At 43.7% G+C, this 17,868-nt stretch overlaps 1 protein-coding gene across 2 annotated transcripts in view; it reads right to left on the bottom strand.

Annotated features, from left to right (window-relative positions):
• The window catches only part of arhgef37 (Rho guanine nucleotide exchange factor 37), a 41,320-nt gene that overhangs the window by 9,510 nt on the left and 13,942 nt on the right, over positions 1-17,868 (bottom strand). Inside the window, exons 3-8 of one of the 2 annotated variants that reach the window (XM_012959806.3) lie at positions 13,510-13,719; positions 11,601-11,793; positions 10,976-11,096; positions 9,473-9,617; positions 8,279-8,478; positions 7,186-7,316 (exon numbers count right to left, since the gene is read on the bottom strand). In XM_012959806.3, the coding sequence (XP_012815260.2) occupies positions 7,186-7,316; positions 8,279-8,478; positions 9,473-9,617; positions 10,976-11,096; positions 11,601-11,793; positions 13,510-13,719 (1,000 nt within the window). Of the gene's footprint in view, positions 1-7,185; positions 7,317-8,278; positions 8,479-9,472; positions 9,618-10,975; positions 11,097-11,600; positions 11,795-13,509; positions 13,720-17,868 lie in introns of both variants that reach the window. The other variant, XM_031898823.1, reaches the window with a different exon arrangement.

The raw sequence follows: 17,868 nt of genomic DNA, 5'->3' as shown, positions 1-17,868 counted from the left end.
CCCATTTACTGTCCTGGCAGTACTATTGCCCCAGTCAATATCAGGGTAATTAAAATCCCCCATTATTATCACTTGCCCCAAACTAGCAGCCTTTTCTATTTGCAACAGGAGCTGGGCCTCCTCCTCTTCGCTTACATTAGGGGGTCTATAGCATACCCCTACAATTAGTTTGGTAGATTCTTTACTATCTGTGAGAAGCTCAACCCATAAGGATTCAGCTCCCTCTGTTCCCCCCATAACTTCCTCCTTAATATTTGCTTTTAAGTCGTGCTTAATGAACAGACACACTCCTCCTCCTTTTCTATTGCCCCTGTCCCTCCGAAACAATGTATACCCCCAATATTAACTGCCCAGTCATGAGACTCATTCAACCAAGTTTCAGCAACACCAATCACATCATATTTCACATCACATAACAACGGCGTACCTGGCACGTCGAATAGCCTATGTGGAGCTGGGGGTGCACAGGTGTGGAGGAGGACACAGCAGCAGAGGAGGAAGAAGCCTAGGAAGAAGCCAAGTTAGAAGACGAGTTAGAAGACGAGTTAGAAGACGAGTTAGAAGACGAGTTAGAGAGCAAAGGAGGAGTAGAGGTGGTGGCAGACCCGCATGCAACCCGTGGCGGTGACACCAACTCCACTGTTGTTGAACCACGCATTCCCTGCTTCCCAGCCATCACCAGGTTCACCCAGTGGGCAGTGTAGGTGACATACCTGCTCTGACCATGCTTGGAGGACCATGTGTCAGTAGTCATATGGACCTTTGCCCGAACACTAAATGACAGAGATGCGGTGATTTGGCTCTGCACATGCTGGTACAGGTGTGGTATTCCCTTCTGTGAAAAAAAATTGCGGCTGGGTACCTTCCACTGCGGTGTCCCAATTGCTACAAATTGGTGGAAAGCCTCAGAGTCCACCAGCTGGTATGGTAAAAGCTGGCGGGCTAAGATTGCAGACAATCCAGCTGTCAGACGCCGGGCAAGGGGATGACTCGGAGGCATTGGTTTCTTACGCTCAAACATGGCCCTCACAGAAACTTGGCTGGGGGCAGATGAGCAGGAACTGGAAGGCGGAGTGGAGGGTGGTTGAGACGGGTCAAGGACAGCAGAGGTAGAGCAGTAAGATGCTGGAGCAGAAGGAGGGTGGCTTAGCGTTTGGCTGCTGCCTTTGAGGTGTTGCTCCCATAGTGCTTTGTGTTTGGCGTTCATGTGCCTTCGCATAGCAGTTGTACCTAAGTGGGTGTTGGGCTTCCCAAGACTCAGTTTCTGACTGCACTCATTGCAAATTACAGCGCTTTTGTCAGAGGCACACACATTAAAAAAATGCCACACTGCTGAGCCTTTTGATGCGGGCTTTCTAGCAGTAACAGTAGAAGCTGGCGGGTGCGTTGGCTGGCTGACCACAGGTGCCGATTCATGTTGTTGCCCTACTGTTCCCTGGGAGCTGTCCCTGCTTCTTCTAAGTCTTAATCTCCTCCTGCCTCTCTGACTCTCCGTCTCTCCATCTGAACTATCCTCCTCTTGCTCTCTTCTTGTGGGCACCCACAAAATATCACTCTCCTCATCATCATTCTCCTCAGATGCATCAATTTCTTCTGACAGCTCACAGAAGACAGCAGCAGCGGGGACCTCATCACACCTTATGTCCATCTCTGTTGTGTTGCCTGCCTGAGTTATATCTGGTGTAACGTCCTCATCTCCTTCATCTTCTTCTGGCAATAATGGTTGCGCATCACTCATTTCAACAAACTCATGAGTAAATAACTCCTCTGACTCCAGTGAAGAAGGGGCGGCAGTGGTGGAGGAAGTGGTAGGTGGGGTGTCCATAGCAGAGGAGGATGAGGATGTTGTGGCAAAGTTAGAAACGGTAGAGGATGGGGTGTGCTGTGTAAGCCAGTCAACTACCTCTTCAGCATTTTGGGAGTTCAGGGTAAGTGCCTTCGGAACACTGGGCAATTTCCTAGGGCCACAGGATATCATAGCAGCACGGCCCCTAGTGCCTCTGCGTGGCGGCCTGCCTTGCCTGGCATTTTTTTTATTTTTACAAAACAACAACAACTTGGGTGATGTTTCTGGACACGGAATTATTATTGTTATTTAGACAAATTGTGAAAAAGATCACACAGCTAGGTGGCACTTGGTTGCAGACACCGGGCAACAAGGCCTGCAAGGGCAACGTATAAAGTAGTGGATACGGAATATTTTATTGCTGGTGGAAAACCGTCACTCAGGTGATGTTTCTGGACACGGAATTATTATTGTTATTTAGACAAATTGTGAAAAAGATCACACAGCTAGGTGGCACTTGGTTGCAGACACCGGGCAACAAGGCCTGCAAGGGCAACGTATACAGTAGTGGATACGGAATATATTATTGCTGGTGGAAAACCGTCACTCAAGTGATGTTTCTGGACACGGAATTATTATTGTTATTTAGACAAATTGTGAAAAAGCTCACACAGCTAGGTGGCACTTGGTTGCAGACACCGGGCAACAAGGCCTGCAAGGGCAACGTATACAGTAGTGGATACGGAATATTTTATTGCTGGTGCAAAATCCGTCACTCAAGTGATGTTTCTGGACACGGAATTATTATTGTTATTTAGACAAATTGTGAAAAAGATCACACAGCTAGGTGGCACTTGGTTGCAGACACCGGGCAACAAGGCCTGCAAGGGCAACGTATACAGTAGTGGATACGGAATATATTATTGCTGGTGGAAAACCGTCACTCAAGTGATGTTTCTGGACACGGAATTATTATTGTTATTTAGACAAATTGTGAAAAAGCTCACACAGCTAGGTGGCACTTGGTTGCAGACACCAGGCAACAAGGCCTGCAAGGGCAACGTATACAGTAGTGGATATGGAATATATTATTGCTGGTGGAAAACCGTCACTCAAGTGATGTTTCTGGACACGGAATTATTATTGTTATTTAGACAAATTGTGAAAAAGATCACACAGCTAGGTGGCACTTGGTTGCAGACACCGGGCAACAAGGCCTGCAAGGGCAACGTATACAGTAGTGGATACGGAATATTTTATTGCTGGTGGAAAACCGTCACTCAGGTGATGTTTCTGGACACGGAATTATTATTGTTATTTAGACAAATTGTGAAAAAGATCACACAGCTAGGTGGCACTTGGTTGCAGACACCGGGCAACAAGGCCTGCAAGGGCAACGTATACAGTAGTGGATACGGAATATATTATTGCTGGTGGAAAACCGTCACTCAAGTGATGTTTCTGGACACGGAATTATTATTGTTATTTAGACAAATTGTGAAAAAGCTCACACAGCTAGGTGGCACTTGGTTGCAGACACCGGGCAACAAGGCCTGCAAGGGCAACGTATACAGTAGTGGATACGGAATATATTATTGCTGGTGGAAAACCGTCACTCAAGTGAGGTTTCTGGACACGGAATTATTATTGTTATTTAGACAAATTGTTATTTAGACAAAAAATACAGAGCAGTAGAAAGTAGATTACTAGCCAGAAAACCTACTTAAACTCTACCTCAAATGAATACATACAGCTCCTATCCCCACACAAATACAGAGCAGTAGTAGATTACTAGCCAGAAATCCTACTTAAACTCTCCCTGAAATGAATGCACAGCTCCTATCCCCACACAAATACAGAGCAGTAGAAAGTAGATTACTAGCCAGAAATCCTACTTAAACTCTCCCTCAAATGAATGCACAGCTCCTATCCCCACACAAATACAGAGCAGTAGTAGATTACTAACCAGAAATCCTACTTAAACTCTCCCTGAAATGAATGCACAGCTCCTATCCCCACACAAATACAGAGCAGTAGAAAGTAGATTACTATCCAGAAATCCTACTTAAACTCTCCCTCAAATGAATGCACAGCTCCTATCCCCACACAAATACAGAGCAGTAGTAGATTACTAGCCAGAAATCCTACTTAAACTCTCCCTGAAATGAATGCACAGCTCCTATCCCCACACAAATACAGAGCAGTAGAAAGTAGATTACTAGCCAGAAATCCTACTTAAACTCTCCCTCAAATGAATGCACAGCTCCTATCCCCACACAAATACAGAGCAGTAGAAAGTAGATTACTAGCCAGAAATCCTACTTAAACTCTCCCTCAAATGAATGCACAGCTCCTATCCCCACACAAATACAGAGCAGTAGAAAGTAGATTACTAGCCAGAAATCCTACTTAAACTCTCCCTCAAATGAATGCACAGCTCCTATCCCCACACAAATACAGAGCAGTAGTAGATTACTAGCCAGAAATCCTACTTAAACTCTCCCTCAAATGAATGCACAGCTCCTATCCCCACACAAATACAGAGCAGTAGAAAGTAGATTACTTGCCAGAAATCCTACTTAAACTCTCCCTCAAATGAATGCACAGCTCCTATCCCCACACAAATACAGAGCAGTAGTAGATTACTAGCCAGAAATCCTACTTAAACTCTCCCTCAAATCAATCACAGCTTCTCTCCCTACACTATCTCTTCAAGCACACACAGGCAGAATGTAAAATGGCTGCTGGGCTTCGGTTTATATATGGAAGGGAGTGGTCCAAGGGGGGGGGGGTGGCCCAGGAGGGAGAGCTGCCTGATTGGCTGACATGTATCTGCTGGTCTGGGGTGAGAGGTCAAAATTTGGCGCCAGCTAAGGCGAACCCAAATGGCGAACATCGCCAAAAGTTCGCGAATTTGCGGACTTGCGAACACCCGATGTTCGCGCGAATTAGTTCGCCGGCGAACAGTTCGCTACATCCCTAATCTTCATAGACAGAATAGCACTCCATAGTAAGAAATCCAAATCTGGCTTGGGACTCCTCCAGTTACATGAGGGTAGGAGAAACAATAGGTTTCCTGAAAGCAGTTCTAATGTGTAGCACTGGCTCCTTCTGAGAGCTCAGACTCAGGCACAATGCACTGAGATGGTGCCTACACACCAATATTACAACTAAAAAAAATACAGTTGTTGGCTTAAGAATAACATTTTACATGGTAGAGTGAATTATTTGCAATGTAAACAGTGTTATTTAAAAATAAAAATATCACAAAAATCATGACAGAATCCCTTTAATCTATGCTTTCCACTTCAGTCAGTGTTTGCACTGGTCCATTTTTGCAGTTTAATATAGTGTCAATTTGCATTTAACCATACTGTGTCCTGTGCCACTGCTTGTTTTATTTTGAGCAATATCTTGTCCCCTCCACTGCTTTTTATAATATAATTAAAAAAATATTCCTTGAAACACTAACATTTGTGTCTTGAATTGTTTCTGACTTTGTCATGTAAACATGTGCAAGTCACCTCCATCTGACAAGATATAAGCCAGGCCTTTCCTTTAATAAATAACCAACCCTCTTTATCTATTAACCGTCAACACTCATCAAACGCTTATGTTTGAGGGAAAACAGAAAATCTTTGTTTTGCCAACTATGTCCCATTTATTTCTGCAGACAATGGTAACACAATGTGACAGTTAACTTTGAAACATATTAGGGCTGATTCACTATAGTGCGTTAAAACAAGCGCTATTTATAGAATGTGTTAAAATTTTTATTTAACTTAACGCACGATTCACTAAAAGGATATTTGCGTTAATTTAGACGCGATGCTGTTTGCGTTATTTAAGTCGCGAAGACCATTTTCGTGCGGTATTCGATGCACGTGTGCTACATATCACAGCACGCCATATTAGGCATACACACCATTATGTTTGTAAAACTACTTTTTTAGAAAATGCCCATTTCCCTGCAAACTGGAGGCTACATCACTCTAGGGCCAACACAGACTTGAATACATCACACTGCAAAGTCCTTATTGTATTGCCAAAAGCTCATGAACTGTACTTTTCTATAATCGATTGCCCCAAGTAGGTGTTAATTTTCGTATACTATAGACTAATGCGATATTTAGAGCATCTAAGGGGTATAGTTATCATGCTGTGTAAAAAATGGAGAGAAGCATTACCGGTGATGTTGCCCAGGGCAACCAATCAGCAATTAGATTTCAGCAGTTAGAAAGCCAAATCAAAGCATCTGATTGGCTGCTATGAACAACACCACCGGTGATGTTTTACTTCGCATTTTTACACAGCATGATAAATATACCTCTAAGTGTTTGTGAAGCATGCGTTAGTATTATTTCTGCGCGAGAATTAACGCAATGCGGTAAAATTAACGCATTCGGTTGCGCGCTATTTAATGCACGCGATATGCGACTTAACGCATGCGATAATAATTTAACAAATTGCGTGTTTTTTCGCGTCTATTTTAACGCAAAAAAGCATGCAATAACGCTTATCGCACTTTAGTGAATCAACCCTATTGTTTGTTGTTTCTGAAATGTTTGATTTTACACATGTTGAATATGCAAAGACTTGGCAAAGGAGACAACCCACACATAGGGGTTTTGTTTGGATGCCCAAAATGCTCTCCCTTTTTTAAATTTGGTCTTAGAATTTGTGCTACTGTATAAAGAAGATAGTTACTTCACAATAAGCAGCAACACTTTATACATAGCCACACATTCCCACAATAGCTGCTTCTGTTTGGGGGCTAATTAGGAAAGTACAAAATCTTTTATAGATATGTTAAGGATACATGCCCCCTATTTTTTATCCTTCTGTTTACTTCCATATCTGTAAGTCACCCAGGGCAATTACTTTTTACAGGAGTGTTTTTTCTTGCCAAAAGACTACTTTTGTAATACCATTTACACAAAACGTTAAAACCATTGGCACAAATATACAGGAAGCAGGCCCAGCTGTCATGGGGTAACCTAGGGGACAAGGGGGGCCTGGACCAGGGGGTCTGCTTTCTCTATAGTCTTTAGAATCCGCCCCCAGCTGCTCTCTTACATACACTGGCAAGAAAGCCGGCGAGCGGGGGAAGCAAGCGGACATGCAGGTGGAGGGACGGTGGGCAGGGACTGCTGTGCCCATCATGGGCCCATCAAGATTTTGGGGAGAGGGGCTTGGCATGCTGTTGTCACACCACTATTTAAAACCATTTAAAATGTTTAATGAAAGGGTATGTGAAAGTTTCTTAGGATTACAATTTCTTTCACTATGCAGAAACTGTTTTAATGAAGAGATCCCCTTTAAAAGCGACCACCGTGCCAAGGTAAGAGTTTGTGTTTGGGTTCTGTTACTACATATGTTAGCTACCTGTGGTACCTTACCTTTGGAATGATGCCTGCCTCATACATGATTCTGTGACTTAGACGTTTATATTTTTTAGTAATGGTACTGGTGTTCAGGGATGAGACTTTTTCAATCAGACTTTGCTGTTGCAAGCGGTGATATTTGCTGCCTACAGAAACAAGTACAGAAAGTTTACTATACTTTCCATTGATAGATAGATAGATAGATAGATAGAATAACATTGCTGAGGTTATGTCAGATTATTTCAGTCAGTAATAACAGAATGTTTTTTTTATAAAACTGGTATTTACATAAAGACTATGCCATTGCTTGAATTAATTCTTAATTTCTTAGGAATAATAATGCACTGGAGCAGAGGGCAGTACTGTCAGTTTACTTCTCTTTCCCAAGCATTCCTAGTGGAAACTCTTGCATGCACATTAGAGTAAAACTGAAAGTGCTACTCAGCTGCACATGTACCCCTCAATGAATACAGGTTTCTTTGTCCTTAATAATAATTAAAGGAGAAGAAAAGTGAAAAAACACAGGTTGGTGTAATCGATAACTGTAAACCCTGGCTGGCACATCTGGGGTACTTTCCTAGATGATAACATTGCCATGTTTTCCCTGTCCCCAGGTGGCCATTGATTTTAAAGACATACTATACTACACATATGTCCAGCCCAGGTTGGCATGAGGGATGCCCAGAAGGAGGGAAAAACATGGCAATGCTGCTGTCTGCAGGAAGGTACCCCAGGTCAGTTTGTTTCAGCAAGCTGGCACCCACAATCCAAGCTACGGTATATTGTCTGAACGTACACGGTGTAGTGACCCAACAGTTAAAGAGATACCAAGCACAAATAAGAAATATATGCACTGTGTTGACTTGCCGTTTATCTTGTTTTTAAAACACACATTAATAAAACATGTTATTGCACTCACATTTAAATTCACTTATCCCCCTCATTTGTTAATATAAGAAACATATTGCATTACTGACCCCAGAAGTGCATGGAAGAACCATTAGGAGTCACCTTCTCATATGAAACTGTTCAGTTTAAAAGTAGACAAGTAATAATCATAGCCTAAATGCTGAAAAGCTTTACATAATACTAGGCTTCCAGATCTCACCAGCTTCCTTGCATCTCTTGTATTCATTGATGTTCTGATTGACCTCCTGCATTGCAGAATATGCACTCTGCATGGTTGCATGGGCCTCGTCACCTGGGGGACAGCTTTTCAGGATGCTCAGCAACAACAGGGGGTACTTTGTGATGCGCTGCACAGGCATGACCAGGATGAAGCTGATTTCCCTACATTTAGATCCAGACCTGTGTACATACATATGGAATTTAGTTAGCATAGCAATAGAAACACATATCTTAGACAACTATAGAGAATGGTTATTTTGTACTTTTCTAATGCACAGATCTATGCCTGCATTGCACAAAGAAATCCCCCTGTTCCTATTGTAATCAGACAAATGCATCAAAGCATGAATCTAGACCTCACTACAATCTGTCAGTGGTGCACTTCTCCTCTCTGGACACTTTTGGATTTTTGAGTCCATATTAATTAATGGGTGAAAGTAAATAGAAAGCTGTGACATTTGCCTTTGCTGACCTATGGCAAGCTCTACTGTACATTACATTACATGGTTTGTTCTAAATGCAGAGCTCCTGCCATATTAATGGGATGGGTGTTTATCAAGTGTATAGAAACTGACATAGATGACATCTGTGTTTTCTTTGCCGGAGCTTGTGTAATTTAGCAGTTTCATTGCAGAAGGTAGAATTTGTTACAAATAATAACGTTTTTAATAATAATCTTTTCATTATGGGTTGGGTTTATATATAATAATGAAAGCAACTCTAAACATTGCTTATACGGTTATGGGATCCATTATCCAGAAACCCGAAATCTCAGAATTATGAGAAGGCCATCTCCCAAGAACTCCATTATAAGCAAATAATTCTTATTTTTAAAAATGACTTTTTCTCTGTAATAATAAAACAGTACCTTGTACTTGATCTCAAGTAAGATATAATTCATATTTTTCAGTAGAGTTAAAGTATTGAGACATAAATTATGTCCAGAAAACCCCAGGCCCTGAGCATTCTGGATAACAGATCCCATCCCTGTATAACCTAATGGCTAGTAGAACTTTTGTCTTAATGACCAACTGGATGTGGAAAGAGATGACCCACAGTTCCAGCTTTAACTAAAATAGTTACCCAGACCTTTGTAAACCACTGAATTGCTTATTGTGATTCAGATTTTATATTTATATGCAAGATTATGTTACAAATATTGTAGGTGACTTACAGTTCAGAATGCAGGAGCTCTTGAATATGCTGGTATGTACCACTCTCCTTGTATTGCTCCAGAAGGGAAAGGGATCGTTCATATTCCCAGCAGTATGTGCTATATATATTCTGCATTTCTTTACTGAAATCCAAGAACATTTCTCCTAAAAGCAGACATAACCACAACTAATTGTCAGACTTATTAAAGGGTACAGTGAGAAGCACAGATCAAGTAGTATATCATACTGTAAAATACAATAACACCATTTGAAATGGCTACTAGTGATGAGGGAATTTTTTCACCAGGCATGGATTCGCAGCGAATTTCCGCATTTCGCCATCGGCGAATTGTTTTGCGAAAGTTCCGTGAAAATTGGCTGTGGAAAAATTCATTGCGCAGATTTTTTTTTTGTCGCGCATCAAAAAAAGCGGGGGCGACCAAACAATAGTCGCGGGTGACAAAAAATATGCTGCCGACAAAAAAAAAGGCGCAACAAATGTGTTTCGTGAATTTTTCGCCGTTTCGCAAATTTTCTTGCGGTTTTGCGAATTTTAAGGACAGATTCGCTCATCACCAATGGCTACACACGCAGTGGCAGAACCCTCAGCAAATCCTATTTAGATCCTCCTAAAACTCCCAGAAGTGCACCTGTTTTACCAGTTTACTGTGTATTAAAATCAACTAGGGTCTCACTGTGTTCTCTACACTGCTGGCCCACACTGCAGCCTCAGATCTGCTTTATATATAATTAGGTACCTGCAGCATGTTGTATCTTTCTGATCAGCACATTTTCTTTATCATGTCCATTCTAATTCCTGTTGGAAGTAACAAGCCTAATATTTTCTCAGTCTTCATTTAGTCCAGCTCATTTATATTTTCAATATAATCTTACCAGTCATCACCAAGCTTATTAACTGCTTGCTCCTTCTGTTCCGTTTCCATTCTGCTTAGTATATCAACCCCTATGAATGTATTTCTCACAATCTCTTGCCTCTGCTTGTCTGTATTTAATTCCACGTATACTACCCTTAGGCTGGAGTGCATGCACTCAGGTGGCAATCAGTACCAGTGGTTGCAATTGCCGTTTAATGCTAAAGGAGGGGTAATGAAGCATTTTTCTACCTGCCAGATACACAGCAAGAAAATAATATTTACCTTGTGCGCCCTAGGTCTTTAGATAAGCTCTGTGGAGCATATAATGGCTAAAATTAGGTCTGAAATGTAATATCTAGGGGTGCCTCAAGCACCCTCACCCCCAAACACACACATACACTTTCCTCTTACCAGTTAGAATTCTCAGACCTGTACATGGGGAAGGGAAGATTACTAGCTTAGAAGTTATATTTGTGATGTTCTGCACTAAAAACTGATGAAAAATCAGCTACCTGGATGAACTGTAAACAGTCCAATAACGAGCGTCAAAATTAGTAGGTACTGGAAATGTCTAGGATAAGATTTGTACTGATTAGATATTATCAGAAAATAAAGTCAAAATAAACTACATTAGCCAATCATACACACCAATTTGTTTCAGATGGTACTGCCCATTGCACTCTGTCTTTTTCAACTCTGTCAAGAACAATTTTGCCACCTGAAGAATCTCATCCATATTGCAAAAAAGTGTCTTCACGTCGACTCCATTCTAGAATACAATACAGCGCAATAGGCACAGTTCACTAGTTTGGATGTCATGTTAAAGCTATTGCAGTTAAAACTAAATCACCCATCACAGAGGTCCCTAAACATTTTGATTGGCACTCCTGCCCTCTTTGGAGGGTTATCAGCATTCAAGTGTTTGCCAATAGTTGCTAATGTGTATAAATAATTGTGACACTGATTGGAAATATAACACAGTGGCTAATAATCATGTTTTATGTACCGGTAACTGTGACTTTGTTATGAGGACATGGGATAAAGTAGCTGCGATGTGTAAACAGTCCATTTAACTTCATCATAATCTCAATTTCCCATAAGTAATGGTCAAGGCTTTTATCAGTGGAGCTATGGGCATACATACAACTATATTTTATTGTACTCTGTTTTTCTACATGCCGTTCCTACACTACCTTACTGATTACAAAAAAGTTGCTGACCCATAATACGGTACTGGTTGCTTGCATCTAAGCAGCTAATTTTTTTCACTCACCTTCTCTAGTATTGGCCGGATGGTAGAAGTTAAATAGTATAAATGTTCAACATAATTTTCCTCAGATTGTATCAGTTCATCCAGTTCAGGCAGCATAGTTGTGCCTAGGCCCTCGGCATCATCATAAATTATGTTGGTATCCTCAGATAGATAAGGTGGTATATTTTTGGCGCTGTTTTGTCTGGGGAATGAGCTGTTTACATAATAACAGAGCAAAATAGACAGGCATGAGAAAATTATTTGTCTACAAAGTAGGGCTGATTTATTTATAAGCAAACTGTATATCAATATAGAAGGAGCATATAAAACTTCAAAGCGCTGTCGCACACAATGTGTTTTGATCACTGCAGTGACTTGCTTCCAATACACTGGAACAGTAGTCACCACTAGTAACCCTACATGTTAGTAACCCTACCACTACTTCAAAAAGTCAGCTGGTATGTTTTTAAACAATAAATACATGAAGTGGGCAACATATTGAAGTGAGTATGAAATGATCCACATTTTTTATTTTAGTACATATTGTTCATATTCTGTTAAAGACTAAACTGCCCCTATAATCTGCACAGTGTGTTTTAAACTTGCTCTCTATGTTTCAAGTTATTACAGGCCTACCAATACCCTTCAGTTATGCCCTGTTATTCCGACAATCTATTTCCAAACATGATTAATTTCCAGTAAACCAAGCCTCATTTTAGATGCTCAAATAAAGACTGTCCATTCATATACATGTAGGGGTTTGCTAAAATGGGCCTTTCAGGATGTATACCCCTAGGATAGGTCCCTGGGAGGGTAATGGTTAAGGTACAATGGGTATAGCCTGGTACATCTGTAGTTAATGGGGAGGACCCCTGTAGTTCGGGTTATGGCCACAGGGTGGTGCATAGGCTCATATAAGGGAAACAGCCATGTGCTGAGAGCCATCTTAGTTTGGGAGTCTCTAGAGAGAGGAGCTCCCCTGTTAGTAGAGATAGTAGTTTCTCTGTGTTAGGCCACTCCAGGAGTGCCATGTAGGGAGTGGTAGGTCAGAATGGGCCGCAATTGCCCCTCCAGGAGTGTAGAGGGATTAAGATCCCACCAGCATTACATCAGCTGGAAGATTAGGGCACACAGTGTTTAGGCAAGAGGGAGAAAGTCCCTATTAGAGAGGAGATTCCTGACAAAGAGGTCCTGGGCGTGAGTACCGGGGGGTGAGTCTTTGTGGAGGGTCTGCCTAGCGTGAGCCCTATGAAAGGGTCTCTTGGCGTGAGTACCGGGGGGACCTCTTAGATAAGATCATTCTTGGCGTGAGTACCGTGGGTACCCCTTTGGATAGAGGTTCTCTGGGTGCTGTGAGTTAACTGATGGATGTGCTTTAATCTGCCTGTACTACACTCCTGGAGAGGTCTGCCCAATAAAGATACAACTGTTTCAGCATGTACTTCGTTGTTCATCTGATTCATACCCAGGATCATCTAACTAAGCTGGTAAGGAGGTACCCCAGGGAGGGGTAATACTGCCAGGCATAGAGTGGATCCCTGGAAGGGTTGAACTACAACATTAAGTTCCCAGGGTGGGAGTTGTAGTCCCACAGAGTTATCCCTGGGTGGAGGCACGCCATTGCTGGGAAACACCTGTCCCCCAAAGTAAGCGGGGGCTCAGGGCTCCTGATAGCGCCAAAGAACACTGTAGCAGCACAGCATCCGCTAAAGTAGGCTACATACAGAACGGTTAAGAGCTAGGTAAACAAGTAGCTTAGATAGAACCAAACCAAGAGTACTAACATGAAGCTGATCCTTTGCTGCTATAACTTAGAATTATGCATGTTTAATTTTGCAAATCTTAAGCCCTGGAAATGTTATATGAGAATGAGTTAGGTATTATTCTGTGATATCTTATCCAAATGGCTTGAAATGTTCATTTTACTTGCCTTGGGGATTCATAATCTGTTGGTGGGGTTTCTTCATCTCTCAGTAAATCTGGGTCTTCATAGATTCCATCAGAACAGTCAGCCATGGCATAGAATGGGAGGGTTTCATAAATATGTTCTGGATTGTCTTGTACATGGCTGCGAGAACAATCCTGGGTAGAAATTAAATCACTAGTTGATGGTGTGGTATTTCCAGTGTGGATTGAAGTCCTATGAAGATAAGAAAAGTAATTGGATCTTCTAAGTGAACACAGAGCAGCAGGAACATAGGTTGTTGGAAAATGCAAATTTGTTGGATGAAATTCACTCTGTTCTCCTGTAAATGTCCATTTATTCACATCTGTGCTTGTAAGGTTTCTTATATTTATTTTATGCTGTTGCGGTATATTACATTGCACCGTATTTACAAGTAATGCCACACTTCTGCATTGTAATGATATTCTTCCTAAGCCCTACCTCAGTGTGTAAATGCTTATTTGAATATATTTGTAACCCTTTCTTGGCACATTCACTTAATATGGGCTGTATTTTCACAGGAGATGTGTGTTTTCAAAGAATATTGATACTGGGAACTGGGAACAGCGCAGTGCCTCCACCTAGTGGACACTGAGGAACACACCTCTAGGGGATTTCCACTAGGAATAATCACACATGGTTTGCAGCAATATTAAACTTTATATAACTTTTGGACATAAACAGTAGAACAGCTTTTGGGTGACTGAGGAAACCTTTCCTGAGGAAACTTGGGAGGGCTATCCACACTGGCACAGTCTCTGTACTTGCCCAGCCCAATTTAGATCCGGATAGACCCCCAACCCTTAAATCAGTTCAGTCCCTTTCCCAAGAGCTCTTTAGTCCCCCCAGGTAGCGCTACCTGCCCCAGAGTACCTTCCCTGTTGAAAGGGGTGGCTGCTCCCACGTAGCAGGTAATTGCAATACCTGTTCCTCCAGGGGACACACACACACAGAGTACCACAGAGGACTTTATATTCCCTGGCAGTCCAGCAGACTTTTATCCTTTTCAGTCTGAACACACACTGTTTGTGCTAACTGCTCACTCTGGGTCTTCCTCTGCACTGGCAAACAACAGCAGGGGCTCCCTTTATAAACTGCTGGGCCCGCCCCTAGATTTTTGGCTCCAAAGCTTAGGCACACCTCTCCCAGACGTGCACTGGGGCAGCCAGCCAACCGGATCCCTCCCCAGGCTGTAGCTAGGCTGGATGAGATCACAGACTGAGAAACAGGGGACAGGGTTCTCTGATCCCCTACATTCTCCCCTAGGAAAAACCGGCAACGGCCTCGCTTGCCTTACCTCCTTACACTCAGAAACAGTACAACACTCCACAGGGTTCTCCACAGCGGTCTCCCTTTGACTCAACCCCTCATCTCCTTCAGGGGAGTCACTTTCAGATATGGAAGGCTCATAGTAGGACTTCTGTACTGTTGGGCCTTTGTAAGTCTTACAGTTCCGGGCCTGATGACCCATCACATGGCACTAGTAACATTTTCCTGGAAGTCTCTTACGCCGCCGGCGCAGACTGAACCTGAACCTCATCAGGAACAGGGCAGTTTGGCTGTATGTGGCCTATCCTGCCACACCGGTAGCACGTTGGAGGTTTCCTCGTCTCAGTTGGGGTTTTGGCTCTCTCAGACAGTTGAGCTTTAAACTCTTCCAACTCTTTGCGAAGTCTCTTATTTTCCTCCAGCAGCTTTGCATCAGCAGGGGACCTCTCTGCATGCCCTTGGGTGGAACTCCTCTTCACCCTCACATAGGCATCAGCCTCCTCCCGCCGAACTCTTTCCATCAGAGCCATATAGCCAGGGGTTAGTGTATCCTGGTAGTAAGCTCTAATCGTCACGGCAACAGGGTCACTATTTAAAGTCCCTCTCCTCATTTGGCGAATCCTCAGGGAATCCATTTCAGAGCTTTGGCTTACCCCACGACTCACCAGCAGTCTCAGGCCTTGCTCCACCCGCACCAGATAGGCAGACAGGGCTTCCTTCTCCTTCTGGAAGGTAGAGTGGAAGTTGTGGAGCATCTCTGTAGTACTTGCTACAGGGCCAAACGTCACCTCCAGGACTTCAATCAGGTCGCCTGAAGTAGCATCAGGGTGACTAACTAGGTAGGATTTTACCACATCCACAGCAGGGCAGCGAAGGCTCTCAAGGATCTTCCTCCTCATGGTTGCCTCAGGGCCGGTCCAATCTCTCACGGACACCACAGTGCAGTCTCTCCAACTCTCAAAGGACTCCTCACCCGAGGGTACCGGATCTGCACCTGAAAACACTTTAAGTCTTTTAAAATTACCATTCCACGCCAGCTGAGTCAGTTGGTCAGTCAGTAGTCCCAGCGCCCTCACAATATCAGGGGTATCCAGCTGGCCTCCCGAGCTGGGTCGACTCCCCTTGGAGACCACGCTCTCACCGGATGGACCTTGCTTTACTTGACTCTGTTCAGCTGGCGAATCAAACAGTCTCTTACTGGGCAGCACACCTCCCGGTGCTGTAACTGCATACTGGGAAATAAGGGTGTCAACATGAGTAGTTAAATCATCTGCGTCATCAGACAGATCTGGCAGAACAACCCTCCATGGCCCTTCATCTCCCGCATCAATATCAGGGGGAACCCTCTCACGGTCTATCTCTCTGGGGCTCTCTATAAGGACATTCAGCAGAACCCCGGCAGAATCTCGCCGTGACGCAGCCACTCTTGGGCGGAAAAATATGGGCTCCCCATCAAGGATTTCATAAATAAAATCTTCTTTCACTCTTGGCATCATGGGCCCCACAACAGCAACCTTCCGGGGGTTAATTTCCAAAGCATTGCACCACTGGCGAACAGTTTGTGGGGTTTCATGTGCAGCCATGCTTTCATCCAACATTCCCAGCTTCCCAATAGAATCTCAGCAGTGCCTCCAAAAATGTAACCCTTTCTTGGCACATTCACTTAATATGGGCTGTATTTTCACAGGAGATGTGTGTTTTCAAAGAATATTGATACTGGGAACTGGGAACAGCGCAGTGCCCCCACCTAGTGGACACTGAGGAACACACCTCTAGGGGATTTCCACTAGGAATAATCACACATGGTTTGCAGCAATATTAAACTTTATATAACTTTTGGACATAAACAGTAGAACAGCTTTTGGGTGACTGATAAGCCTTTCCTGAGGAAACTTGGGAGGGCTATCCACACTGGCACAGTCTCTGTACTTGCCCAGCCCAATTTAGATCCGGATAGACCCCCAACCCTTAAATCAGTTCAGTCCCTTTCCCAAGAGCTCTTTAGTCCCCCCAGGTAGCGCTACCTGCTCCAGAGTACCTTCCCTGTTGAAAGGGGTGGCTGCTCCCACGTACAGTGGCGTAGCGAGGGGGGTGCCGAGGGGGCCATGGCCCCGGGCGGCGTATCAGAAGGGGCGGCGGCAATCACCATGATATTTAAATTTAAAAAAATATAGGTATATTTTAGGATTTGGTTCGGGATTCGGGCCGAAACCAGCCTTTTTTCAAGGTATTCGATTTCGGCCGAATCCGTGCTCTGAGCCGAACCGAATCCGGAAGTGCACCCAATTTACCCACAGCAAGTACCCCCCCCCATAGAAAGAAACCCCAATAGACCCAACAATCCCCTCCCCATCAACGTACCCCCAACAGACCATCGGCGGCGGTTCCTTCTCTCTTATGGCGCGGCAACAGGCGCTTTTATAAGGTTGCGCCCCTGCGAATGACGTCACACGTCAGCGACGAGGCGCAACCTTATAGAAGCGCCTGTTGCCTGTAAGAGAGAAGGAGCCGCCGCCGATGGTCTGTTGGGGGTATGTACTATGGGGGAAATTGGGGGCACTGTGTGGGGGCTACTGTCTATGGGGAAATTGGGGCACTTTCCATGGGGGGGCCAGGTCTTTGTGGGGTATTGTGTATGGGGGCACTTCCTATTGGGGGCACTGTGTATGGGGCAATTGGGGCTCTGTGTATGAAAAGTAATTTACGAAAAGTAAATTTTTAATCAATAAAAAAATGTAATGCTGCTTTTTTTATTTTGTCTATTTTTTTTAAGAATAACTAAATAGAGGGGCGGCAAATTTCCGGTCGGCCCCAGGCGACGAAAGCCCACGCTACGCCACTGCCCACGTAGCAGGTAATTGCAATACCTGTTCCTCCAGGGGACACACACACACAGAGTACCACAGAGGACTTTATATTCCCTGGCAGTCCAGCAGACTTTTATCCTTTCCAGTCTGAACACACACTGTTTGTGCTAACTGCTCACTCTGGGTCTTCCTCTGCACTGGCAAACAACAGCAGGGGCTCCCTTTATAAACTGCTGGGCCCGCCCCTAGATTTTTGGCTCCAAAGCTT

Source organism: Xenopus tropicalis, chromosome 3 (assembly GCF_000004195.4).
Source record: "Xenopus tropicalis strain Nigerian chromosome 3, UCB_Xtro_10.0, whole genome shotgun sequence".
In the NCBI taxonomy this organism is placed as follows: domain Eukaryota; kingdom Metazoa; phylum Chordata; class Amphibia; order Anura; family Pipidae; genus Xenopus; species Xenopus tropicalis.
The sequence above is the reverse complement of the archived record's forward strand: the minus strand, read 5'-3'. Positions and strand labels throughout refer to the sequence as shown.